Below are 27,248 nucleotides of genomic sequence, written 5' to 3' on the forward strand. Positions count from 1 at the left end.
AGAGAGAAGAGATCCTGCACCTTAACTGCAGGGCCAAACACATAAAGATGGGCTCAGATTGCTTACTGAGACAGTAGCAACTTGGCTGTGACTTGTTTAAGGACAACAACAGTCACTGGATGTTCTGTAACCCTGGAGAATGTAGCCATAACTGCATTATCTGAGCAGTGATAAAGTTATTGGCCAGGGTACCAAGTTTCAAGAGACAGTATCAAAGATGASCTGTAGATGAGCTTCTAAAACTCAAACTGGCAGCAGGTCCCAGGAACATTCACAACCCTTGCTGCACTGGATGCAGTAGTTAAATGAAGAAGGTTTGGACAGCCACGTGAACTTTGGCCCAGCTCAATAAAGGCAGCAGGAAGGAACAATCATTCCAGTCAAATTTCCAAACAACTGGAAGTTCAATTATCTGTTCTGAATAAATTCAGCAATTTAAGTAGCTACTAAGCAGCAAGGGACTGAGCTAAATGGAGATCTGAGTTGATTTAAAGCTAGTTTGTGTCAGAAAGTTCCATAATGGCTTTCAGTTCAGTGTCTGCAGTCATTTTCGTAAAGTGATATTAAAATGATTAAGTTTTACCAGAGAAGTCTCCACCAAGTTCAGCAAACACTCACTGTCTAATAACACACCTTCAGCCATATGAAGTCCTTCGACTTAGTTTGGAAAGTGTGGTTTATTTATTTCTGCAAGATATTTAAAGTGAAGCCCAAAATAAACAGCAGAATTCTTCCTTTTGTTAACAGTTTTCCTAAGTGGCTGAAAGGCTGGGTAACTTTACAAATTATAAACACAGAGGAGCGATAGTATTCCTTAATACCTGTGGTGACCATTAGGGACATCTCAACTATGTGTACAGCAAAATCCCCAATAAACCACACTTTAATTTCCAGAAACTGGAATGAATCCTCCCATTTTTTCTACCCAGGTCTCGTTGTGTGTCAGCAACGTTTAAATAAACAAATTAGATGTCTCCTTGGACAGCCAGATAATGGAGTTACAAGCTCATCCTCTACTTGCAGGAGAAAGATTATACCCCTTTGGATGGGCCTCCTGCAGACCTACTTACCTGGGGGTAGCAGGAGCAGACAAAAACCAACCATGCTAACCAAGGTCCTGACAAGTGGCTTACTGAAATGGGTCCAGGAATGCAGAATTAAGTAGAAAATGTCACAGTTATTATGCTGATTCAAAATTGACAATAATTGTACCCCATGAGTAAAACCATTTCTTTTAGAAAATTTGATACATCGTTGTTTTTAAAATTAGGGGAGCTGAGAYACAGAAGGCTGAAGAAATTTGCTTAATGTCACACAGCCAAAGGATATGAGGAACAGAACCTGAGTCATATATTTAAAGAAAGATTTAACTCTGGGAGTACAGGGGGAAAGGGACAACTGGAGGGGAGGAATTTGTTTTSTAATTTGAAATTCTTATTCTCCKCCTCASCTTCCATGACCATAAACCTCCTCAYGTGCAAATAAATAAGCTGTYCAGCAAGMCACGTTRTAACAGTTGTATATAACAAATCCTGAGTGATGAATCAACTCATTGTTTATCTAAAATAACAGACACAAATGGCTGTCACACCTACCTACAGCTAGAATTTAAAACACTTCCACACTGAAGAAAAACCAAAATTATTTAAAGATCCCCCACATCTAAAAAAAGAAATCCAAAACAACCTAAATAAAATATAGCGTTAGCAAAGAGTAGTTAGCGAGTGGAACACTACAAAAAATGCTGTATTTCATGTCTTCCTTAAACCCTAAAACCAGTTATGGGGCACTCACCACCTCTCAAGTAAACCTCAATATTKTAAATTAAAACTAGTCTCTGGTCTCCAACAATGTTTGAGACACATTTACAATTATTCTGTAATGTCATTGTCCTGGTTACAAATGGGCTTCATTTACAACACATTCATTAGGACACCACACTGTTTGAACTCAGTATTACCTTTCCTTCTCCTCCCAGCCAAAACATTGTCATGCTAAAACATTTATCTAATAGTTCTCCCCCACCGAGGTGCATGTTTCCATAGGGACACCAACAGTGCTATACCATTTGGAAAGGAAACTAAAACTAATAGCTGGGATCTTTTCACAGCTTCTCAAATCCCCAACAGAAAAAAAAAGAATTCTCCTGCTAATGTCACTGAAAACATTAGCTTTTCCAGAATTCGTTGTCTTGTTGGTTTCTTTTGGGTTTTTTGTTGGGTTTTGGATGTGAGGGGGAGGGGTTGTGTGTTTGGGATTTTTCTGTTTGCTTTTGTTTGGTTGGCTGGTTTTGGACAGTCTTATTTTCCTAGGACTGTACTGCAACTGTCACCGCACTTATGTCATTAGAGTGAAAATACAACAGAAGTAAATATCACTATTATGTCAAGAGACAAGCATCCCAGGGCCACTGACTGTCTCTCCTTGTCATTATCCCCTTTGTAAGAAAATGGGAATCTCAGATAATGCAGCCAGCAGGAGGGCAACAAACGAGATAGAAATTTAATGTGTTTCTTTTCCTAAGCTGTTTGTCGTTAGCAATTTTGTTCTGATTTAAGGGACAAATTGTCCACCCCTTTTAAACAACAGAGATTAATTTTCAGTYATTTGTAGAGGCAAAGTCTCTTCACATGATTTAACTGTCTGTCCAACAGGTTTAGTTAGGCACTAAAGCTTTGTACATCAAACTAAACAGGGCACTGTAGTATTTATTCCAGTTTGGCATAAATAAGTATGGACTGCCTTATGTAAACAATTGTAAAATTGTTAGCTGCTTTACAGTACCAAGAGCTTTGACAGCAGCCAGACCCAGAGAATGGACATGCTTCCTCTCTTTTAGCCTGATCTGAGACTTCAGTAAAAGTGACCAGCATAGCTGCTGTACTACTGTCTTTATGYTCATTGATAAACACACAATCTTGGTTTTAATCCACAGAAAAAAGAATATTAATTGTTCCTGCTATAAGATTAAATTGCACAAACAATTAATGGAGAAAAATATTCTTWAGGAGCACAGTCTTTACCCATTATTGTAATAACAGAGCATCAGTGAAAAATTTGCTGCATTTGACTTTTTGCTGCCCCTGCTGGASCAGCAAGTTTGCAGTCCATCTTTTTCTCTTCTAGACTTATATTTCAGTAAAAGGAAAATGCTCCCAAGGTACCACAAAATTTACTTTGAAAGTGAATATTAAAAAACTGCATTTGTAAATTTGACTCCATTTAAATTAGATACACTATAACTTCTGTTTTTAATTGTAACATTAATACACAGGTTATTATTCCTACCAGATTTCTTTTAGKAGTTTAAAACTAAACACTTTAACAAATAAGGATTTTCTTGACTATGCCTAGCTTTTCCTTAGCTCTTCTTGAAAYACACAAGATCAGACTTAATAAACTTGCTATATAGTCCCCTAATTAAATGCATTTTATATTAAAATTAATCAACAGTAAAAACTATCAAGATGTCTATTATGAATGCTTCACTGTATGTAGACTCATTAACCTAAGTTAAATTAATAAAACAAGCCCAAGTGTAACCATGACCACTGATTGCTTGGAAAGTTCCCTAGTGAATTTTTGATAACTTATTCCAGTTACTACAAAATTTCCATTTTAAGACCACATGAAATTCTCATTTCATGAGTGAATTTTTTTTTAAAAAATCTTTTTTTTTATAGAATTTCCTTTTTATAACCAGTAATATTTTCTGGTCCATTTTGTGAAAATAATTATTGTAACCCTTCTCTCTAATAACAGTGAAGAGAAATATACCACAGAAAGACATATACCCTAACGTTTATATTTGGTGATTACCTTCCTTGRCATTTAGCTGCTATCTGTAAAAGCAAAAATCAATACTTTATTTCTTCTGGAGAGCGATACCGGTTACATGTGCAATCTCCACATGTTTGCACATAAATATTCTCAAAGGCAGACTAAATCAATTAACATTTGTAGTTGTCCAGTCCCTTTGCAAAACATATTATGCACTTAGGATGAATTCAGTGTAAATCATCATCCTAGCCACACAATTAAATACTATAAGCTTCCTTAACCCTCAGCTCAGACTTTCCTAATCTCTAAAGGAAAGCAATGCCAGATGGCCGTGAACAACTGTTAAGAATCAGAGGGACAGAGAGAAATACCTGAAGCTTTCAGTAATTCGGTGGAGAAACACCTTCTGTTCCAACTTACTGCCAGGCCCCACTTAGATAAATTTGCTTTGCACAACTCACATGTGATTCTTCYAGGTTAATTGATACACACACTACTAATTTCCAAAAGCTGTATTTTGTTGTCATGAACGGGATTCACAGACACTGAATTTTTGCTGGGCAGAAACAACACAGGGCAATGTTGGCTAAAAAGCACAGMGAGAATCCACTGACCAATGTACTTCTCCACTTTAAATATATACTTGTGTATAAGTATCTATGGATACACATTAAAATACATAAAATATATTGTATGTAAAAACAATACGTGTAATGTGTGCTATTCATACATAAYTGGTGATCAAATCTATGAGTTAGTGCAAGGGTGAAAGAGTAGCACAGCTCATTGGCCCCTGAGGCACAGATGARGCCCCAATCTCTTCCTCTGCCTCAAGAAGAAATAATGGGAAAAGGTTCTTCTTTTCCTACAGAAGAACATCCTCCTTTGAGCTACACTAAGAATCATTCAAGACAATAGTGCCCAGGGTGCTGGGATGCCAAGGGCACCTCCTGTTTCCGTTCTCAGAGGAAGCATCTCACAAGCACCATTTTATATGGTAACTGTGTGGAAGTGGCCTCCTCACCTCTGAAGAYCAGGAGCCTCATTCTGCTTTAAATTACAGTTCAGGAAATTTCATTTAAATTTAAAAATCTTAAAATGAAGCTTCTCCTTTTAAAAAAAACCACCTTGCAATACAAAAGATTAGCGCCACTGCTCAAGAGAAGGCCAGCGCTTCATGTTTTTTGACTGGGGTTTCTTAACAGAAATTCAGAAGGAAGCAGTGAGGAAGCAGGCAAACCTGGGAATGGAAAAAGCAGGTTAAGAAGAAAGATAGGAATGAAACAGCAGGGAGTTCTTCAGGGCAGGGCAGGAACAAAGTGCAATGGCAGAGCTGTGTGGGGAATCCAGAGCTGGGCTAGTAGAAGAGCTCAGGGCAAGAGTGAGAGATGCTGCAGGTGAGCATTTTAAAACAACCTCTCAGATTCACCAGGCCAGAGCATAATTTTCATTCTGAATAGTATAGTTCACACCAAAAAAAGCATTTTTGGAAAATTGGATAGAGATGTGGTGACAAAGTTTAATAACATGAAGAAAAATTATGTAAGACTCACAACAAAAGGCATGGAAAGGAGAGTGTGAAGGAGATTAAGGGGTAAGAGTAAGAACTGAAGAAGCACAGGACACCAGAGAAGTGTTCCAGATGGTAGRCTAGCTTTAACCTAAGCTGCAATGTGTTTGTATAAAAGTCCAGTGGGAGCTGAGCAGACAGAGATGAGCACACAKATGAAGTCTGAAATGCTTTTGCAAGTTCAAGGAATGGAAAAAATGGACTCCAAAGGTCTGATGCAGAGTCAAGAAAATTGCTGCTTGGGAAGAAGAAAAAATCTCAGGAAGATGTTGCATCTAAGGAGGTGAAGAGTAAGAGACACCTACACAACCGATCACAGAGGACATGAGTAATGAGACTAGATAGAAGCTCTTCCAAAACTAGTCACCACATATAATATAAAAAAAATAACTCAAGGTGTCAAAGTAATGCAGCATTGGGTCAAAAAAACCAGTTTGATACAAATATGGCGTGTTTAAAATTACTTATTCCAAAAATACTTACGGCAACTTCCTAGTAGAGTTTGTGTAGAGAAGAAGCAAAATGTATTTAAAATCATAAGTGAACTTCGATCACATGTCTTTCAGTTATCAATTCTATCTTTCTATTTCAGTAAGATGCCCACAAGTTCAGTAATTGTAGCATTACAGTCTATTACTGATAAAAGCTCACTGTTGCGTGAGCGGTTCAACACTGTACCAAATCTCCCATTAACTCTTGCTCTTAGAGGTTATTTCAGTAAGTGGGTCAAGATAAACAGAGAACCTGCTAGTAAGACTCCTAATTTGAACAATGATATCTTAACACCAGAGGTAGCTATTTGTACAAGACTGCTAATGCCCCTTTTGCCAGAACAAACCCCAGGGTTGTGTTTCATTTATTTATGAAGCTTACTGTAGGTTTCTGGATCACAACCATGAATGGTTTTGTTCACGTGCCCAAGCTTTGTAAGCACCAGGAAAGCAGTGACCTTTGCTTTCAAACTAAGCAAACCGTTTCATACTGGGTTACACTAATGCATACTCARTATTTCAATTAGCTTGTGATTTCCTTAAAAATACTGCACTGAGGGATGCTTAGCCAGCYGATGATTAAACTTTTCCTCCCTCCCTCATACGTGACAATACTTTGCTCAAAGTAGCCATTACGCTTTTAACTTGCTTGCTGAGGCATTCATTGTTACAACTCCTCACGCCCCTTGGCTGATGGAGGAAAATCAATTTTGATCCCCGAGAAGCAAGTGCAAGTCTCCAACTTCACACACCAATGTGTACAATTGCAGCTGAAACTGAATCCAGCTTAATTCACCACTCCAGGCATTTCACGTTTATGCTGAGACCTTGAGAGGTTAGAACATACACAATTTACTGTTTTTAATTGGAGAAATGGGACAGAACTTCCTTCAAATRAAAAGGCAATTTGTCAAATGAAGTTTACACAGAGCAAATGAGATTTATGGTGACAATGAAAACATACTTTAAAAATTAACCTGCAGCTTTTTGCAACATAAGATATTACCACAGAATGCAAAAATCCAGCCACTGCAGGATTTTAATGCTACAATAATTCCGGTCTTCCTTAAAGGGCAACAATTCTGCCCTCTCTTAGATAACACAGTTCAAAGCACATTAGAATAGCAAGTCTGAGCAATTAGAAGCCAAACTACTGTAACCAGGTAGCAATAAAGAYATAGTAAGCATGAGCATTTCCCAATAGACACAAGTTTAACACTGAAAATATTCCAAGCAGGTATGGGAGAGAGGGAGGGGAGGAGAGAACTTACTGTACTGCTTCAAAGATGCACCATACACATAATGCAGCAGTACAGGATACACGGAGAGATGAAGGCAACTGAAAAGGCAGTACTCACCCAAAATATTAAATTGAAAAGGAACATCATGTATTTCAAACAACACAGGCAGCCTCTTGCCATGTTGCACTTCTTAAATTCTAAAAGGAAAACAAAGGATAGATCCAGGTAAAAGACCACGTATTTGCTGCCTTTGGGTGCACTGTATTTTTCACTTTTTACGCCAGTTCCAGTCCCAGCGCCGGTCCCGGTTCCGACCCCAGCGTGGCTCTGTGTGCGTGATCCAGTGGTACCATAGAAAGCTCCTGCAGTAAAACCTCGACCAAATTGCCTCCCTGAGGTAGAAGGTTTAGCAAAATCTGAGTCTTTGCTATCCAAAGATGGACTCCGGTGAATTGAAGAATCCTCACTACTTGACTTCTCCATGATCTCTCTTTTCACAGTTGTCAGATTTAATGTATAGCATCTCTCAGCATTAAATGCAGTGCCTTGCAAATGCCACAGTGCGCTAAGAGCTGTCTGTGTTTTGCTTCTCTTTTTCTTCGTACATAAATCAGATAATCACTGCAGAATTTATTCACTGCATTGTTGCTGGGTTTATTTTTTATAGCAATGTAGGCTGTACTCTGTCTGTCTGAAGCATGGATTTATACATTAATATCCCATGCAAGAGCACACTCATGATTTATCTTGATGAATCAGTTATGCAGAACTTTGATTTTTATTAAAAAGAGCCATAAGCTCTTTCTCTGCACTCCTAGTCTACAGTCCTGTAATCTATAGGCAGCAGATGGTCCTTGCATCCATTTCCAAAAAGCTTCTGCAGTACACCTGGGAGACTCTCCTCGAGCCGGAGCACTTTCCTTGCTCTCAGCTTCCCTCTCTGTGTCTCTCTGACTCTCTCTCACACGCTGTCTTTTTTCTTTCCACCCATTTGCAGTGTCTCATTCAGTAACCAGCTACCGGAGCGCACTCTGTGTTTCACTGCTGTTGCCGTGAAATCATCAGCAACTGCAACCACTGGGCATTTCCCACAGAAATCCCTGACCTAACTATCGAGTAATAAATCCGCCCTCCTGCTCGCCCCTCCCCTCTGCTTTCCACCSGGCCAGTTAGCAGAAGCCTTCTCCTCCAGGACACGCCTCCATGACATAATATCTTTAATAGGATTAGAATTACTCTTGACTATACAAGTGCACAACAGAAAATCTCTTTAAATGTCAAGTACTGTTTAGCTGTTTATGCGCTAGAACCGTGAGGCAGTGATATTCCTTCGATGCARTAAAATACAGAAAAAGTATGGATTCGATAGACAGGTGCTAACCTCTCTCTGCTCATTAACAGTGACTTAGGGGTTTTTTTCCGGCTTGCACAAAYCCCACGGGACAAGCAATGGGAACAGGCTAGCGCCCGGCACACACTGCTCAGGCACACATCTCAGCTGAACGTGAACGCCACACCATCACCTGTGATACAATTAACCAGAACCGGAAAAGCGGAGCTGCTGCCTCTTACGGGGTCATCAGACAATTCTTAAAACTCCTGAAACATCAGGGTATCTGAGCCTGCAGCAATTTACACGCTATTTAACGAGCACCTCAGGGATTCTTGTTGTGCGCTGCAATAAGCCATCTTACATCACAGGTCGTCTGTGAACTAGAAACACTGACCCAAATGCCGCATTTCTTTTCCACGGAGTAGTGCAACATAAATAACATGCCTGCCAGGACTGTGAACCAGGCTGGGCACGATGGTGCACGTGTGCCTGCGCACATGCATGCGAGTGCCTGGAGGGGAGGCAYAGAAACACTTCAGGTCACTCCTTCTGCTTCCAAATTCGTCATTTTGTCATAAGCGCAAAAGCAGCGCGCCCATGGTGCAAAGTGCTACAACAGATTTAAAATGCGGGTTATTCTTTTCTTTCTGTAAAGAAAGAAACCACATTAGAAGGCCGCTGTGAAAGAAATACAGCTACCAGGAAAAAGCAAAATTCTACATAATTTTCAAGTGACYCCTTCACATGCRCCTTAGAATGCACTGTTAATTGTTWTATTAGGTACTTTTGAAAAAAGACAATAGAACATTTATTTAATCTTACATATCTGCAGCCAAAAGCCTGTTAAAATTCTGTAATTTTTATGTAACAACATCAGAATCAACACCCTAAAGCAATGCTGTACCTTTCTTGACAGGCTTTTTCAGCAAAAAGATCCCTGTGGCATAAAGTACATTAAATACTCAGTATTTGAACGTGTAATATCTCTCTCTCACTTTTTCTGCTCTAGAATAAGATTTTAACAACAGGCAGGTCCAAGTACATATCAGCAATGTTTGTTCACTTTGCTTTTCAAAAGTAATTTCAAAACTCCCTGCATCAGATGTGTCCATCAGAAAGACGATTGATGGATTGACTGCTCAGCACTSTGTGTGACAGCAAAAAAAGTTACACACAAAACACCCAAGTAAAAAAAAGATAAATTAGCAYTGACCAAAGTAGAATGGGGTATTTTTATACAAGTCTGTGCTGCACATACAAACTTCACCATGAGCAGTCATCAAGAAAAAGCTTTCTCATCAAAAAACTTGGAAGGCACTTACTTGTAGGTCATGGCCAGGTATCTGCCTCAAACATTGGAGTCTGCAGAATAACTCGCATCCAAACACAAGGCAAATGTCTGAGTATGGATTTAGAAGTCTGAAAAAGCTCTTCTGTTTGAAATTCACTTATGGGAAGCGCAAAGTTGTGCCAYGGCAAACCAATGCTGTAGTTAGATATTTTCAGTGGTTTTCACTTGTCATACAAAATTGAGCTCTCAGCCAAAAAATTATGAGAACACACAAGTACTTAAAAGCATTTTTAGCTTTTTAGCTTTTGCACCCTTTGGTTTGCCATAAAATTTACACTGACATAGACTAGCTACAGAAAAAAAAATTGCTGTGTACTTGTGAAAACTAATGCAATATAAATATTTGCTGTCCCATTGCAGGTACATGACAAAAACAATTAACCTGCCCTCCTCAGGTTAAAAAATTAAAATAATGTTCTGTAGTAAGCGAAAAATATTCACAAATAGTCTAATAGTTTGTAAATAGTGGAAAATTTCTATTGGTGGTTGAAAAACAAAAAAGCAAAACAACCTTTTTACCTTTTTTTTTCAAGTTTTCATTATTAGACCTTATTGAAGTTTTCCAGTTTTCTGTTTTTACCTCCAAATACTACAAAATATTGGTTTACTGCACCATTACCTGTAATGTACCTTCCATTACGAGATCTCCATGACTGGTCTACAGCACAGTTTGTACTTCAGAACAACCCCARCCAAAGACACACGTAAAGTCAATAGGCAGCTTAAAAATCCCGACCTGAGCAACGAGCACTGGGGAAAACACGGTTCCAGATCAGCCTCTCCTCCTGCTGTGTAGCAAGAAAACATATGACTCTCTTATGGTTATGCTGTGGCCACCAGGGAGACTTTACAAGCCTCAGTAACCTTCAGCCACTTGAATTTGCAGCCACAGAGCAGCTTTACAGATTAGAAGCCACTTCCTGTTGCTGCAACTCTARCTCAGTGTTTAGGTAGCTCAGTTAATAAACCACACAGGGCTGCTTATTTGCTGRAAAAACACACGGTGAGAGAGCTGTAACCAGTCCATCCAGCTGTGTTTCCAYCAGCCACTGCACTCAGCTCTGCCTCTGACTGGGACTGCAGCAGAAGGTGAATGCCAACCACACCTTTTTGTGGTCCCACAACAGCGTAACCTCAGCATGAGGACAAATACATTTTGCTTCACTACAGATCTTACCTCTGTTTAGTAATCAGGGCATGAAAAACATTCAAAAGCTCACTCTGTACTTCATTAATGTTTGATTACCGAATCACAGAATTTTGTTGCTGAGTGATGCCTTCACATCAAGAAAATAATTTCAGTCCCACGTGTACATGCCTGGGACAAGGCAATAAACATCAGTCCGTTGCATTTAGATGGCTCTCCCAAGTATTGAGTGGAAAAACTGAGGCCACTTTCAGACAGCAGGTATGAAAATCAATGTCACAATGGGTGTAGCCAGAAAATGGAAAAGAAGAATATTAGTAAAATGGCCAAAAAWGCATAGGCTGGTTCTCCTTCTGAAACTGATTTACTTGGTTCCCTCCTGGGAACAGTGCACCATAGTCCTCCAAACACACATGCCAACATCTTAATTGCTTAGTGGAATTCACCAATTATTTAATGTTTTTTTCTCACCCCGTATATTCTCACTAGAACCTTAGTGCCAATTATGCCCAGCTACAGTGCCCCTGAACCCCTCTKTTTGTTTCTGCCCTCCTGAGCTGTTTTTGCACAAGTGGCTTGTGGAACCATGCTGCAAAACAGAACAAAAGCTGACCAAGTTTATACACATATTTATACACATCTTAAAAAGACATAATACAGATATAAAATCTATACCAGCAATATAGAGAAAAATACATTTATTTTCCCCCTTTGAGAAGTTTCAAATCAATTTTACTTGGCATTCCCCTTCAGCAAGCTTGCTGACCCAGTGAGAGGGAGAGAGACTACAACAGGCAAGASTGGGAATAAATACTGAAGGCTAAGCAAAAATATCTTAAGCTTTTGTCATGTCTCCCATGATTCCWGAAAATKAAATATGAAACTCTAGGAGTTTTTWAAAAAGTAAAAATAAAAACTCCAGTCACCATGATACACAAACCATTTTATAACTTACATATTTTATCTTCCACTTTCTATTAGGTGGAATAATGCTACTGTCACTGTTTTAAATATGGAGAAATCGAAGACCAAGATGTTCCAGGATGAGCAGGAAACTGCTGGCAGAGGAGCAAACTGAACCTGTGCCTCACATGTTTTCAGCTAGTTCACTGACCACTGCACCGTTCTCAAATTAATTATTTTTGGGAATCATGAGTTTCAGTAACCCTGTCTCCTCATGACTTTAGAACAATACTGAGCCCTGCAGAAAGTTGTACAAATGCACATACTACCAAATGTTGGATGGATATGGTTCTTAAATTCATTCTTTTCTTTTGAATTATATTGACCAGGAAGTCAATTTTACAAGCCTTCCTCRGGGTGCATTAGACAGGCAAAGAACTGAGATTGCTGGGCATGAACTCACTGACTGCATCTTTCCAGTCACTGCTCTGAACCCTAGAAATCCATGAGCAGGAGATAAGGAACAAGAGTTGAAAGGAATAGCTTTTATGACTCTGGCATAAAGTTATAGAGAGCTGAAAGCTTAGATTTAAAAGAAAAAAAATTAACTCTGATTTTGGAATAAGCTTACAGGGAAAAGGATGTCCAAAGAATAGAATTAAAATTAGAATCGCATGAGAGACAAAACTATGGGGTTCTCAGGTCTTCCATGCTCCTGGTTCCATGCCAAAAAGTTTACAGACTCCAGCAAATTAAAATTTTAAATTAAAATCTAGAGTTCTCAGGTCTCCCAAGGCTGCAGAATTTATAACCAAAAACATGGATGCTCTGAGGGTTGTAYTGCACATCCTGGGGCCTTCCAAGCTCCCAGCTTGGATGCTGTAAATMCAAAGCATTCTGCTGATCATGGGATTGGACAAAAACAAGGTTTTCAAGGACAATTTTGTGTGGTTGGCAAGTTTTGAAACCTGCCTGTGTTTTTCAGAACCAAATAGCCCAAGCCATATTTAACCTTTGACAAACTTTCATTTTCCACTAAGAAAAGTGCTCCACTAGAAACAGACAGAACTAYTGTAACTTTAGTTTGGAAGTCTCCAATCACTGATCATAGCTTCACACAGTATTTAGAGCCTATATSAACAGCTTGCTTGGCACAAATGCTAAAAAATAATCACTACCAAGTGTTCAGAGTGAAAAGGCACACTTAGTTTCCCTACTGGCATGAGGAGCAGCCATTTCTTTTATGTTCAGAAAACCACTTCTTTCTTGGGTGCTTAATGAGCAGACAGCTGATGGARTGAGAGATCTGATTCATTAAGAACCAGGCTACTCACAGCTGCTGCCTGTGATCTGACCAGCGAGCAATTCTTGTGCTTTGTGAGAGACAACAACCTCATGCTCTTCTCTCTTCATCCTCTAGGACAACCAAAAGCATCCAAACCTGATCCTCAATTCCAAGCCAGCTCCAGAGGCCAGGTAAAAGGACCTGGGGCAGGTAAATCTGCACACAGCATAAGCTGGAAAGAAAATTCRGATGCTCAGATAGATTTTTGGGGGGCTGAACTCCATGTTCTAGGACTTCACCTGGCATTGACATGGCTGAAGAAAAAGGAGTCCTGGAAGAGAGACAGGARTGGGACAGCACTCCAAGATGCAGGAACTGTGTGAAGGAGCACCCCTGAGGAGGCACTGAGTTTGAGATCTCTGGAGAAACAAACTTTTCTTACAGATACAGGAATTGAGTGTCTAGGCACCTCAATTCAACGCCCACCTCCATCAGTCCTGAATTCACCAAGAGAAAAACATATTTTTTGACATTCCTATTGGAAAGGGAATGAATTAATCTGTTTCTATGACACAAAGACAAGAGTATAGAAGCTCGTGGTTGCCTCTSATGAGTAACACTCCTTGCCTCCCCAGGGTAAAGAGGTAAAATAAGTGGTGRAATCTCTTTGAATGGCCTAAATTAAAATTTTCTAGTTTATACTTACTTACTAATATATACCAATGAGTTTATCCTTCCAATATGGGGTCCTCACTGGATGGATGACCAAGAAAATAAGATCCTGTTAAAAGACTTTCCACTGTGCCAAGTATTCTGTGTCATTCAGTCCCTGGAATTTCCATTAAAAGCAATTTACTGCTAACAATGAGCATGTGGCTGAGACTTCCCATTTAGGATTTCACACCAGAGACAGAATGAGATTCTATCTCAGAATTGTACAAAGGAATTARCTGTAAATCATGTCAGGAGCCTCAGCCCACTGTGATCAGGTGCAGATGATGACTTGATTTGCTAATACACGGGAGATATGGGATAGACAGATTAAAGCACAATATGAGGTCCAAAAGCTAAGAAATTGTGATTATGTCACATCTTCACATGAGTTGTCCCTCAGGGGGATCACAAAGAATGTCTGAGTTTCCAAAGCGACAGAAAAACAGAAAAAAAAAATAGAAATCCTGCTACCAACATTTAAACTTCTAAATCAAAACATTTGCACTGTATACAGGGATCTTTTGGGGTTTGGTTTTCACTTTGCAAACATCATGAAGTATGTTAGATCTGAATGAAGCACTCTAAATATTATGTTAAAATACGATGTACCATTGTTAGTTTCACCTTCAAGAACTAAAATCSAGGAAGTCTATTTATTGTTTGTTTCTGAGAGTCCTGGAAATCAGAGTCTTCTTGGGCTTGGCAGAATACATACGTAGAACAAGTAAACCCTTACCACAGTCAATCTAATATCCATACAGAAAAACAGATGTTAACAGCTGACTCTGAAAAAAAACCCTGTATTTTTTTCTGAAGTCCCAAAACTACTTTACCAATTTTCCCACAAGTAGGTGAGAGAAAATAGGAAATATGAGGGGCAAGAGAACAGCAGGTGCCCAAGCAGATAGGACTATCCTAGTGGGCAGCAGAGCTTAACAGATGCTTTGGAACAGTCTGTTTATGACTTTTAACATAAAAATTTGTATCCCTTTTAATTACAGGGTGTTTATCTCATCTTCTATAATAGTGAATACATTTTTTCATCTCCATCAACGGCTAATCCTTAAATTCTGCTGGGAACTTAGCCTCAATATTTTAGGGCAGTGAGTTCCATGAATATGCATTATGTCAAAAAAAGCAACATCTTCCCCTTATTCACCATCATTATTAAGCTTTCCAGCTCTGTCCTCTGTCTGGATATTCATCCTCATCCCATAATTCATTAGTTTGTAATCCTCTATTACATCCCATGTCATTGTCCTTCATTAAATTAAGCACTTTTCAGCATCTCCTGTTATTGAAAATTCTCTGATTCCMTAATAATTTCAGTTAACCATCTTATGGCTGCTTTCTWATTGAGCGATGTTTCTACCATAATCTTTCCCAATCTGCTGATGAAAAATCTTTTTAAAGGACAAGAGTTAATGTTCAGATTCAAAACTAATTTGATCCATTCTGTTTATATCAACAYCTTGTCTTTATGAAAGTGAAGTTACTCAGATTCAACAGACATGTTTTCATCATCCTTACTCCGCTTTTCTATTTCACATTCAAAATTTGGGTCTAAAAAGGCTGAACTTTTCAGAGCTTAACAGGAAAACCCTTGCAGTTTAAATTTGTATCTTACCTGCACAAGGAAAGAGAGTTTCCTCACTACAGTGGCATGAGTCTAATACTGGTTCCTTTTAAAGGCATCAATTTCACGTTCCTTTTAAAGGCATCAATTTCACAGAGGGACTCCTTGAAAAGGTGCTGGCATAAGCCAAATCAACCCTTGGCCACCAATGACACCAATGAATGTCACACAAACTGCTGTCTCCACCCAGGACACGAAAGAAAGTGTGTGCAGGGAAGTGTTTTTTACTTCACACACAGAGAAAATAAGATCAAGGGACCAGAAAGCTGCCAGCCAGAGGCAGGAAAGCAGCAGCATCACATCCCTGATACCCCTGTGTGATGAAACATCACAAAGCAGATCTCCAAAACCATGCTTTAATTTTTAAAGACCAAAAAAAGAAAGCAGGGGCGAGGAAGTGAGAAGGGTTCTTCTTTTTTAACACCTGTTTTTTGCAGAGGTAAAGTACATGATCTGAGTGCTTCTCTTCCACCCCCTCTTTAAATGACAGTTTAGGTTCTGACATCTTCTATATTGACTACAGATTAAAGAAAGGTAGCAAATAGCCAAAGGTTTTCGCCTATCATGAGAGATGACACCCCTTCCTCCTCTTGGATGGTGCAGCAGGATTTTATTAATACAATAATTCTTCTAACTGTGTCCAACATGTACAAGTCTCTTGAACAAAATCAGGTGGATTTTCTCTAACATCTGTTCCAAAGAGCCTGTCTTTTACCAGCAGTCTGCTGTTTTGAATTAACTGACAGCTGGTGTCTACGTATTAGCAGAACTATTAGACTAAAAAAACAACAAATTTTAAAAACCTTCATACAAATGGCTCCATGTGAAGAAAGAACCAGGAGAATGATGTAAGCTTTCATTTTTGAAAGGCAGCACACATCTCTGAAACCTGCTCAGTTATGCTGTGAAGGAACATTTCTAAGCACATTCCTTTCACAATTGAGTGAATTCCTTCATTGCTAAAATATTCATTTTTTGGCACTTAAACGCAAACAGGTGCCATTCCATGAATGGGACATTTAAAACCACTGTGTCAGGGCTGGCAGAGACCCAGATGTCTTCAATGGGCAGCAACTCATCACCAGCCCCAGCCTCCAATTTAAGACTCCCTGGAAGTGGCAGACTGAATGCCTTACTGGAGCGTCATCACCTCAGGTGTCAGATGTGTGTGAGTTATCAAAAGGCTGCTTTCCAGCAGCATTTCTAAGCAAAACCTGACCCCAGGTCCCAYCAAGGGTCAAAGAAAGGACAGCTTTCAGAAAGAAGTCAAACTGCCAAATGAATTGAGCATCTGCCCAGAGCCAGTGGCCTCACGGATGAAGTTGGCTTCAGAGAGGGCTGACTTCGAGTCACAGCACCAGGTTCCCCTCTGCTGGGCCCCACTGTGACTCAGGGCAGAAATGTCTGGAAGCGAGGGTGGGATGTGATCTCTCCAGCCATTCAGTCTTCAGTCTCCTCCTGGCCCTCCCTGACCGCAGTCTGTCAACCGTGACACCAAGCTACACCACCTAACAATTCCCTGCACATACCTCCTTTGGTCTTTGAAGGCAGACATTTCTGAATTCACAAGAAACAGTTTTTGAGTAATTCAAGGTAACTGGAACACACCTTCACYGCCATTGACAGCACTTCTCAACTTCTGATCAAAGCACTGCAGAGCAGCCACTTGCCATCCTGCTGATTTGGGCCAGACTCATTTCTATGGCTTCCAACATACCTCCACAGCACCCAGCCTGAGCAAAGTCCACAGACTCCTTCCTGTCTTGAAGCTCTTTAAATTTATAAAARCAATCATATTTGACCATCTGCATCTGCCCTTGCAATAAAGCTAATCTGTCTTCACAATAAAGTTTCTCACACGTGTGGTAACGCTGTGGGATGTGGTCAACTTCAACATTTAAAATAGGATGTGCCTGTAATGTAGCAGTCATGCAATTAATGCTTTTTGCTTTGCCAACGACAGAGTCAGATTTAAATCCCAAGAGGAGGCAAATATTTCAGCCACCTTACTCATCTTGCAAGAACGAGGCTAAATGGCTCTCATCTATTCTGCATGAGATACAAGAAAGGGTGTAATAATGAAAACAAGGTAACCCTCTTACTCTAATCCGGCAGATTTATGTAACRGGGCTGCCGTTCATGAGCTTTGTGATCGGTGTCAGCTCTTATTACAAGGGTGTGAGAGATTTAAAATGACGAAGGAGGAAAGGAAGAGGGGGAAAAGAGCAGTTTGGTGTGACCCTGCCTGTCAAGCCACAAAAAACCATCCAGCAGTTCAATTCCCTGACTTACAGTAGGAGCTACCTAACTTTTTACAGTATTTAAATTAACAAGCTTTTGGAAAGGCAAACATATAGCAGCAAAACATAATTTTTATGACCTTATCTGCATTATKGAGGACTCATTTACACTTGGAGAGAATGCTGTGTGCTAGCTGCAATACCAGRCATTCAGAGCCTAATATGGGGTGTAAAGAATGGAGGCAAGCATGCTTGACTCTTTCCCAACAGCCAAGCCCACATTCACTTCAGTTTTGAAAAAGTTTAATTGTACCATCAGTGTCTCTCAGAGATGAGAAAACAAGACAGATACCCTTGATCAGCAGTCAAAAACTAAGAACGTTCCAAAAATTCCTCATAGAAGCACATGAAAGGCAAAAATAAAAAAACAAACCCACTGCCTTTTGTAGGGGAAAACCATTCCTGTCATTCAATCTGCTCTGATCTACTTAGGTGTGTCACAAGTATGCAGCAGCTATTGTACAAAATATCAATTGGCCTTTAGAAGCTGCACTTCATAAATTCATCACAGGCAGATATTTTCCATTTACAAATTAATTGGGATGCTGGCATTTCATTTCAGAARCAACCAACATGATGTTTCACGCTATGCACTGCAGACTGGTTTAGGGGAAATCTATCAAAAATGCATGGCCATAAATGCTTAGCAAATGGTGTGCATCCAGATGGGTTTTTAAACAACATGAATGAAACTAAAGGCTTGCACAATACAATATCATGTATGGGCAGACAGTGATAATTTTGGTCTAAATTTGCCCTGTAGGAGTCAAGTTTGATGCCCATMGCAACAATATGTATATGATCTTCTCTCCTAAACTTCCAAGTCTAGAGTAATTTTAAATCGAAACTGACTCACTGAAAAGGCTTTCCAGAATTCTTCCCTTCAGGAGAGCRAGCTAATAGTAAATCTGTAATAATRTAATCCATTGATAATGTTTTGTTYRCTTTTGTTGTTTCTGTTTTGACTCTATAATCCCAGTGTCCATAAAAAGATACATGCTGGTTTGGATATCAATACCCCTGATAGGAAAGATATTTTGTTCCCTGGATTTTATCCAGCTGATGGGTTTTCCTTCTGTATTATTTTTCTCATATACTCATTTCTTATGCTGCACTTGTCCCTTTCCAGCCAAACATTTGCCRAGAATTAACAGAAAAGTCTCTCAAACCACCCAGACACTTTTCAGAAGAGTTTTATGAACTCATCATTTTATTGATGATTTCCCATATCTGAAACACAACTTTTCTAAATTGACCATATCTCACTCTTCTCCTCCCTCACATCTGTACCAATGGTTTTATTACAGCCTGTCTTGTATAGTATTTAAGTGTTTCTATTCCAACAGCATGGAAGCTGTCATATTAAACATTTATCAGTAATGGGGTTACTCCCTTCTACAAGCTGAAGCAGGGTAATTTGGCAGATACAATCATGAAAATATTCTGTAGGTTTCTCTCTTCCAGAAGAAACACAGTACTCAAAATACACACAACTCCAACCCAAACCTGACTGCACAAACTGCACTCTGAAACCCCATGTTTCTTGTATTCCAAGGATTGATAAATTAAGTCATCTCAGTTCTCTGKTTTTTTCTTTTAAATCAACTTGAATGCTTTCTGTCCTATACACTAAAAATAAAGTTTCATGAGCTGTAATACAGTAAGTTAAAAAAAAAGAGAAGAAAAAAATCCTTCTTGGTCCCTCAGAGGTGTACCACTGGAAACAAGGTTTAAGGGAAACAAAAACCAACAAAAGCTTAATCAACAAAATCAGGACTTATGGATCTCTGAACATAAAAAAAGGGAACAGAGCTGATTAGCTGCAAGGTGCATTTTCTCTTTACAGGAATATTTTTCCAAACAGAATGATGCTTTGCACCTGTCCTGTAATTAGATGAGAGGCTTATGCATTATGCTGAAAGAAAAAAAAAATACCAAGAAAGTGTTCCGATCATTTCAAAGTTCAGTRTGTCCCAAAGAGTGCCTATAGCTATCCTATAGCACTTTTAGCTCCATTTATATGGATAGCTCACTTTTTCCCCTACCTAGTCSATCTGCTGTGCTTATCCAGTCTCTCTCAAGTATCGATGACATCTCAGTCTAAAAGACTACAGCAATACCAAGCTGTACACACAAAGTGTGTGGGGGGGGGAATAATAAATTCTTCCCTAAAAATTATTCCCTAACAAATTGTTCCCAGAGCCTTCAAAATGTCTATCACAGAACTATCTTCATGCATTTTAAGCATCCTTCATATAAAGATCCAGTTTTCTTTTTATTTTAATATAAAGAACAAATGTTCAGAAGCCAAATAATCTGAAACAGTTTTTTTACAGTGTTCTGTGTTCTGAAGCACTGAAAAGAAAACCCTCAGACTACTGAAGGACTGACATGGTAGACTGCTRCAAAGTTCTGTCCACCAGATCCCCTCTCAGATTTCACAGGCTGGTCACCAGYAGCTCTTAGGCATAATCTGTAAATCACATTTTGAAAGCAACCACGGACCCTCGGAAATGAAAAAACAGATACACGTTATTGACACACATCTCTCAATAGCAGGAAAACATAAAGCATTGACTTCTATTATAGAAGAGAAAAGGTGCGTGCTTAGGGACGGAATTCCAAATTAAGATACCCTCAAGAGATGCTATACGCTGTTTTGAAATGAAACTTCCACCTCATAAAATGTTAATATTAGGGCTTTAGGCAGACATTAAGGTCAGGACAGATGTGCTGCCTGACATGTAAAAGACTCTCACTTTGCAGAAGGCCAATAAATGCCTTTCAGTAACTAAAAAGCAGTTACAGAAGATGGTGGTACTTTGTTCACAAGTATGCACGTTGGCAGGTCAAGCAATAGAAAGAAGTTGCTCAGGGGAGAAGTTGACCTCGATATAAGTGAAAAAAAAATTTCAGTGGGAGAACAATTAAACGTTGGAGCAGAGTGCTTAGAGAGATGTTAAAATCTCCTTYACTGGAAATATTCAAGACTCAGCTTGACATGGCCCTTTATAACCTGAACTGGGGCCCTGCTTTCAATAGGTTGGACCATGTGCTCTCCACATTTCCTTTCATCCTGGCCTTTGGTGAGATTCTAACATTTTGTTTCAAGATCCAAAATTCARACTGCGAAAGACTGACACTGAACTCCTTGGAGTAGCAGTGACGTGAAGTAAAGTTGCATGCACTGAAAAACTAGCAAACTAAAATTGCTGCACACTCATGAGGAGGGGAAAAAAGAAATGTTTCTTCTCTAGCTAGAATTGACCAATTAGGAACATCCTCATCCTATCACTTGAGTATCTGMAGATCATAAAGCCTGTCTGATCTGTGTGACTTAATTTGGTAAKTATCCTTTTTAATCTGTTAACTACTGTCTTCTTATAACAGCAGAAATTTCTTCTTTAAAAGAAGAAATGACACAACAAATTCCAGTCTTTCCCATCACCATGCCCTGCTTTTTTTTTCCTGCTGGAGTGTGAAATCCATACAGGAGTACATTTGTCAGAATGAAGGACCTTCCCCAAGGAAAGGAATGTAATTCATTTGCAAAAAGCAGGGATTAGTAATTATTTAAAGGCAATCCATCTGGTCCCTAGAGATGTACCGGCTGCACAGATGAASGGCTGGTTTAATCTCTTCAAGAGTAAATTCCTGCAAGATCCCAAATTAAACTATTTACATGGGAGAAGAAAACTTGATCCTTGAGCACAGAGATGGTGGAGTTTCTTTTGGTGCTGCCACTATACCATGACAGTGGAAAGCTCTTTAAAGACTTTGACCTGTCAAGCTGATAGTTTTACATGCATCCATCTAAAAAAAAAAAAAAAAAAAAAAAAAAAAGAGCAAAATGGTGCTACATCTGGCCATACAGTCCAATAATTGCTTTCTTGTTAGAGCCTTTAACAGTTATGGACAGTCTTCTTGTGGGGCTGAGCCCCCCTAGATGTTTCCTTCGGCACTACACAGACATAGTGCGTTCTTTTCCTTGGGATTTTGAAGGATTATTAATCATATTGTCTCTAACCTTTTTGAAATGAACTGTTCCAATGGCAAACATTAGCATATGGAAACATTTCCCTGCAGTGTTTTGCTTTCTTTACTGTGCTATATCACAGGAGCATCATATATGAAGAAAGAAAACAAATATGGGTTTGATCCTTGGGTGCTAATAATGCTGAAGAGCTATTTTGATGGAACTGCTGAAAGAGCTGAAATATTTTTAACTTTCCTACTTATGTGACTATAAAACACAATTAATTTTGATTATAAAGTTAAAGAATCCTACGCACATGCTTCCAAAGYGTTGTACATTCCTTTAATTCTTACAGCATCTAAAGGATTTTTATGCCCTGACATGATTGATTTCCTTGAGGTTAATCTGGGTAGCCATGCAGGTTGAGAGCTGAGTTTCTTCCCATAGTAAGTGACCATATTGTATGTTAAAGTAGCACTGTCTGCTGTAATTCTGAGGAAAAATCTTGCTGCAATCCRAAGTAAAAACTCATTATATAGTTCCTATGGATTTAAAAAGTAATAAGCAATTCTTCTGTTCCTAACAGGATCAGGTGTCCTTGAGATTTTTTAAAGTCTCATTTCAAGGTGTCAGTACAGATAAGTACACACGTAAGGCTGCTACAAGAGTTAAAGGGGATGAACATACAGAAAATAGGCTGAATTTTCTTTTAAGCTCTAAAAGAAATAGGGCCRCTGATAAACCTAAGTAATTTAGTGGTCAATTCTAGTTTATTCTGGTGGCCTCTCTATCTCCATACTTAATATAAAAAAATCCTCCCTCTTAGCTGTAAATGAAGTTGCAACATGGCAACAGATCCTGGCAACTCTTCCTTTCCCAAATCACRAAACTCAGTCTCGCTCTGGATTCCTAAGTATTTAGGAAGAAAGATTTATGCATCCAGATTTATGCATCTTGAGTGAAACCTGAGGGAAAGGAGCAGGCAGGGTGCTGTAAATGTCCTGGAAAGCCAACACTCAGCAGCATGTGTCTGGAATATCAACAGCAGCAAAGCAGAAAAATGCATGAGGCTGACCCAGAGCCTGCATGAAGAACGGGCACACACATGACAGGGTTCACATTCTGGGCACTGTGCTTTTACCCTGCACAGCCCTGTCACAGGGGCARATCGCAGATCCTGGAGTCTGTGAAGGGTGGAAAGTGAGGAAGGGAGAGGTCTGTGATGAGCTCAACCATCCAAAAGAAAATCAGAACTCATTCATTCYGCTCCTGGCAGAAATTTAAACAGTAACAGACAGAACTGGAGCTGGGCAGTCACACCTCCAGCTCTAACCGTGTKTGGAATAGCCTTGAGCACATCCCAACAGCAGCAGAATGGGAATTTCTGCACAGTYTACTCTGCCCTTCAAGCCCCATGGCCTGGGCAAGGGGTTCAGAGCAGCCCTGTGTAGTGRCAGGAGGAGTGAGGCCAAGTGCCCTGCTCAAAAGGGGTTCTGGACCACAGCTGATGTTTTCAGCACCACAGATTGGCCTCTCAATACTTCTCTCCCCACTTGGGTTTAGGATATATGCTCCAGATAGCATACATTCTCCTGATTTAACAGTTCTCCAAGTTTAATCTCGTTTTATTTTCTCTTTATGTGTCWAAATCTATCGCCCCCGTATTTTTCTGCTCTGAGGCTCACAATTCCCAGTTTGTTTTCAAAGCTCATTAAGAGAATTTTCTCTCTCCCTCTCTCATATCATTAACAGAAATGTTACACAACTCCACTCTAACTCTCAACCTACATAACCAYTGCACTGTTGCTGATAATCAGCTCATGTTTATCTTTCACCCAACTTTTTCTTCCTACCCAAGCGAATTTCAATTAATCTTCATGTTAGAAAGTAAACATGTACCTACTYCCCCCTTGATTCCCTAAAATCATTAATTTTGCAATTCTATCAAAAGAAGCAATTACATTGTCTAGCAAGATTTATTCTTTATGAACTCATGTTGTTATTGCTTACAATTCTGTCACCCTGCAGACTCTAAGTTTGCATCCTCTTTTAATATCAAGCCCATTATTTTACCAGTGGTTATACTTTCAGGACAGTAATTGCTAAGAAAAACCTTGGCTTTCTTTTGAAGGTCAACATTGTCGTTTCCAGTCCTCACTCACAGTGACACTTCATTTTAGCTACCATCTCACAAAAACAATAATCACACAATAGTGGCACAGCAAGAAGGCTCACCAAACACAAACTATTGAAACTCAGGGGTAACAAAGAAAAATCAACCTTTTTTTTTTCCATATACTCCCTTTGTCACACTTTAACATTAAAAGAAATTTTAACAGTCTTCTGCTACAAGAAAACAGTCATTGATACTGTTTGGACCTGCAGAATGATGCAGGTAAAAGGAGCCCTTGAGATCAGCAGTCCAACCCCATGGTCAAAGCAGGGCAAGCTTCAAAGCTGTATCATATTACTTAAGATCTTGTCCAGCTGAATTTGGAGAACTTCCAAGGTTGGTGATTCCACAGCTTCCTAGAGCAACCTCTTCCCACAGCAGCACTCCCTGGAAAAACTCTTTTTCTCACCTTCATTTGGGACTTACTGAGGCACCAACCGTGATCACTGCCTCTTGTCCTTCGTATGCATTTCTGAGAAGAGCCTGACTAGGTAGTTCTTCCCTCCCACACTCCATAAGTAAAGCAAGGCTATGCAAATACCCTTCATGATAAATCAATAAATCAATCCAGCTACCTATCTTGTAAGCACTAGGTGCTCCAGACCCTTTGGAATCTCCTTGTGGTGCTTTGCTGGATTTGCTTCTCCCTGGTATTGAGCAGAGTTCTGCATGTGACTTCACGAGTACTGAGCATCAGGAAACAGCGATAAACACTTCCCCATTGCTACCATAGGGCATCTGACTGCATTTTCTCAATCTCAATTTTCCAGGTTTTCTCATAGTGGTAAATTTTAATATTGACTGTCATTGTGCTCTATGCAGAGGATTTCTAATTACACTGAAAATTCAACCTTYGAACTGATGCATTTGGTGAAGCTGGTGTTTAATAAACCAAATTATAAAATTTGCACTTGATCTCTACAARCCTGTGTATGCTTTTAACCAGTTTTCTGTCATCAACCGAACAACAACTGAGCAGGGTGAAAAGCAGCTTGATAAAGTGGGYAACAGATGGAGGAGAAGACATTTGACCAAAGTCTTGTAYTTGTACSCCAGCATTAGAGAAATGAAGACAGRGGAGTCACAGACAGGATCATCAGCATCTAGTGAGGAAAAGCTGATGTGCAAGTCTCAAAGGTGGAAACAGCTGCCAAGCAGAGTGACAGAGAGAAAGGTTGCAACAAACAAGCCAGGTAAGAGAAGRTAGATGGGAACCAGGCCTAGAATTTCCTAGAAATGCAAATACCTACAACAGGGCAAAAAAAAACAATGGTGTAAGGTGCTGACACTGTTGTTATGTCTGAGGGAAAGCAGCACAAGAGGGAGAAAAGAGCAMGGCAGACAGCAGCACACAGCTGTAGAAGTTCAGTCAGTTCAGAAGGTTCATATTTTACTAAGCCAGGAAGTGGTAAAAACACACAAAACTGGAAGATCTTCTCATATGTATCCTCAAAGCCCAGCAAGATCAAGCTTTACCTTGGCTGAACTTTTAAACACTTTCTGTGCTGCTATTTATATTAAATTGGGAAAGAGATTTATCAGTATTGGACATATCACAAGGACATGGAAGGTGGAGAACAGAAATGAGTGAAGATGTTCTGTTTTTTCCCATGTACACTCTGTCACAAACCCAGGAAAAATAAGTTTAATGCTGTCCTGGTACATGAGACAGACCAACGGCTGCAGTGGCAACAAAAAATAATAAATAAAAGGGCAATGCTGGCCAGGAGACAACAMAGGAACATATGCATTGCACAGATCTTTTGCTTTTCAATTTTGGTTGAGGGATTTGTTTTAAGATGTATCTATCAGCCTCTGCTTTCTATTCTGCTTTAATAGCCATGTCCTGATGAACACAGAATAATTCTGTTACATTTTGGGAGTAACATGGGCTAATTTTACTCTCAGGATATTTATTGCATTCATCTAGTGGCTTAATAGAGAAGCTGAAAAAACAAACAGTAAAAMAATAGGATGGCTTAAAAAAAGTTTCTTTGCAAACATCTGAGGGCTATTATGAAACAAAGGGTCTATATGCCACACATATTACAAGTTAAAGAAGCTTCCTCTCTTGCAAGAAGCCAGCTGTTCAGAGCAGTGTCTTGGGAAGCCAGGCAGAATACCAGTTTGGGTTCCAGGAGAAGCAGAAATCCAGGATCTGACAGCTGAGGGGGCCGTTCTTTAAGACCAAGAATCAAATAAAGYGGTATCTAGCCCTGTGACTATCTCATTAAAAAAAAAATTAACCTAATGTAATTTAGATTTATTTCACTTCCAGCACTTTCAAAGTTCTTGGAAAAGGAAAAAGGCTCAGGCAGTAAGAGACATCTGCAAATCCTTCAAAAACATTTCTAGCTTGGTTACACAATACAAAGAGTGCATTTCTATGGTCAGTGACACACTGAGTTTTTATTTTGGAAAAACTGTGCAAGGAACATTTCTGAGCCAAACTTCACATGGTGTGTCATCCACTGTTTTACATTCCAGCTTCACAGTTCAAGATCACCAGGTGAGCAACAATGTAAGTGGACAACACAAAATCCACTATAARTTATTTTTAGATAAATACACTTTTATCACTTTTCAGCATTTTTAACAGCACTTTGCACTGTCAGCAGAACCAGCTGTGTAATTCTCTGCAGCCTGCATCCATAAGTAGATTAGCCAAGCCATTTTATTACACAGCCATTTTATTATGATGGAGTTCAGGTATTCATCCTAAAGTTCAGGCATCCTGTGTCCTGGAAAAGTTTAGTGGGGACAGACCAATGCTCCTATTCAACACCAAGATGTCAGAGAAGGAGAAAGGCCAGTAAGAAGTGCCAAAAGAAGACTCTGATATGTAATGCAAGCCTGGTCCCAGTTACTAGCACTGGCAAACCTCTAAAAATATTGTGTAAATACTCATTTGTATAAAAGATACAAAATTATCTGTGAACTATTTTGTCCTCGTATGTCCAATACAAAAAAACCCATACATACCAAACCACCCCCATTTTCACACCTTCTCCCATCACCAATATTTAAATCTCACATTTYCAGCTATTCAGTGAGAAAGGGTAAMTAGAACTTGCTAAGAGATGCCAAATCTGCCCATGAGGCCTGCAAAACCCCTCCTATGGATTGTGCTGCGATCCCTGGCCCTGGCTCTACTTGCTGGCTCTTAAAACTCAGTGAATCCACAGGGAAAAGGGAGCACCTCACCCACAGAAAGAGTCACAAACAGAAGGCAGTAAGAATATAAGAGCTGTCATGATTAGACAGGGAATGGAATGGAATGGAATGGAATGGAATGGAATGGAATGGAATGGAATGGAATGGAATGGAATGGAATGGAATGGAATGGAA

At 39.5% G+C, this 27,248-nt stretch overlaps 1 protein-coding gene across 6 annotated transcripts in view; it reads right to left on the minus strand.

Moving 5' to 3' along the window:
• TSPAN9 (tetraspanin 9) overlaps positions 1-27,248 on the minus strand; it is a 162,495-nt gene that overhangs the window by 78,913 nt on the left and 56,334 nt on the right. For 4 of the 6 annotated variants that reach the window (XM_057375832.1, XM_057375836.1, XM_057375835.1 and 1 more), the window contains one exon: positions 7,200-7,279. The exons of 1 other annotated variant lie outside the window; for it this stretch is intronic. In XM_057375832.1, the coding sequence (XP_057231815.1) occupies positions 7,200-7,279 (80 nt within the window). Of the gene's footprint in view, positions 1-7,199; positions 7,280-10,502; positions 10,571-27,248 lie in introns of those variants that run through there. One more of the 6 variants, XM_057375837.1, reaches the window with a different exon arrangement.

The sequence above is a fragment of the Malurus melanocephalus genome, unplaced genomic scaffold (genome assembly GCF_030028575.1).
Source record: "Malurus melanocephalus ecotype Western Australia unplaced genomic scaffold, MMel_1.1 scaffold_259, whole genome shotgun sequence".
Taxonomy (NCBI): Eukaryota; Metazoa; Chordata; class Aves; order Passeriformes; family Maluridae; genus Malurus; species Malurus melanocephalus.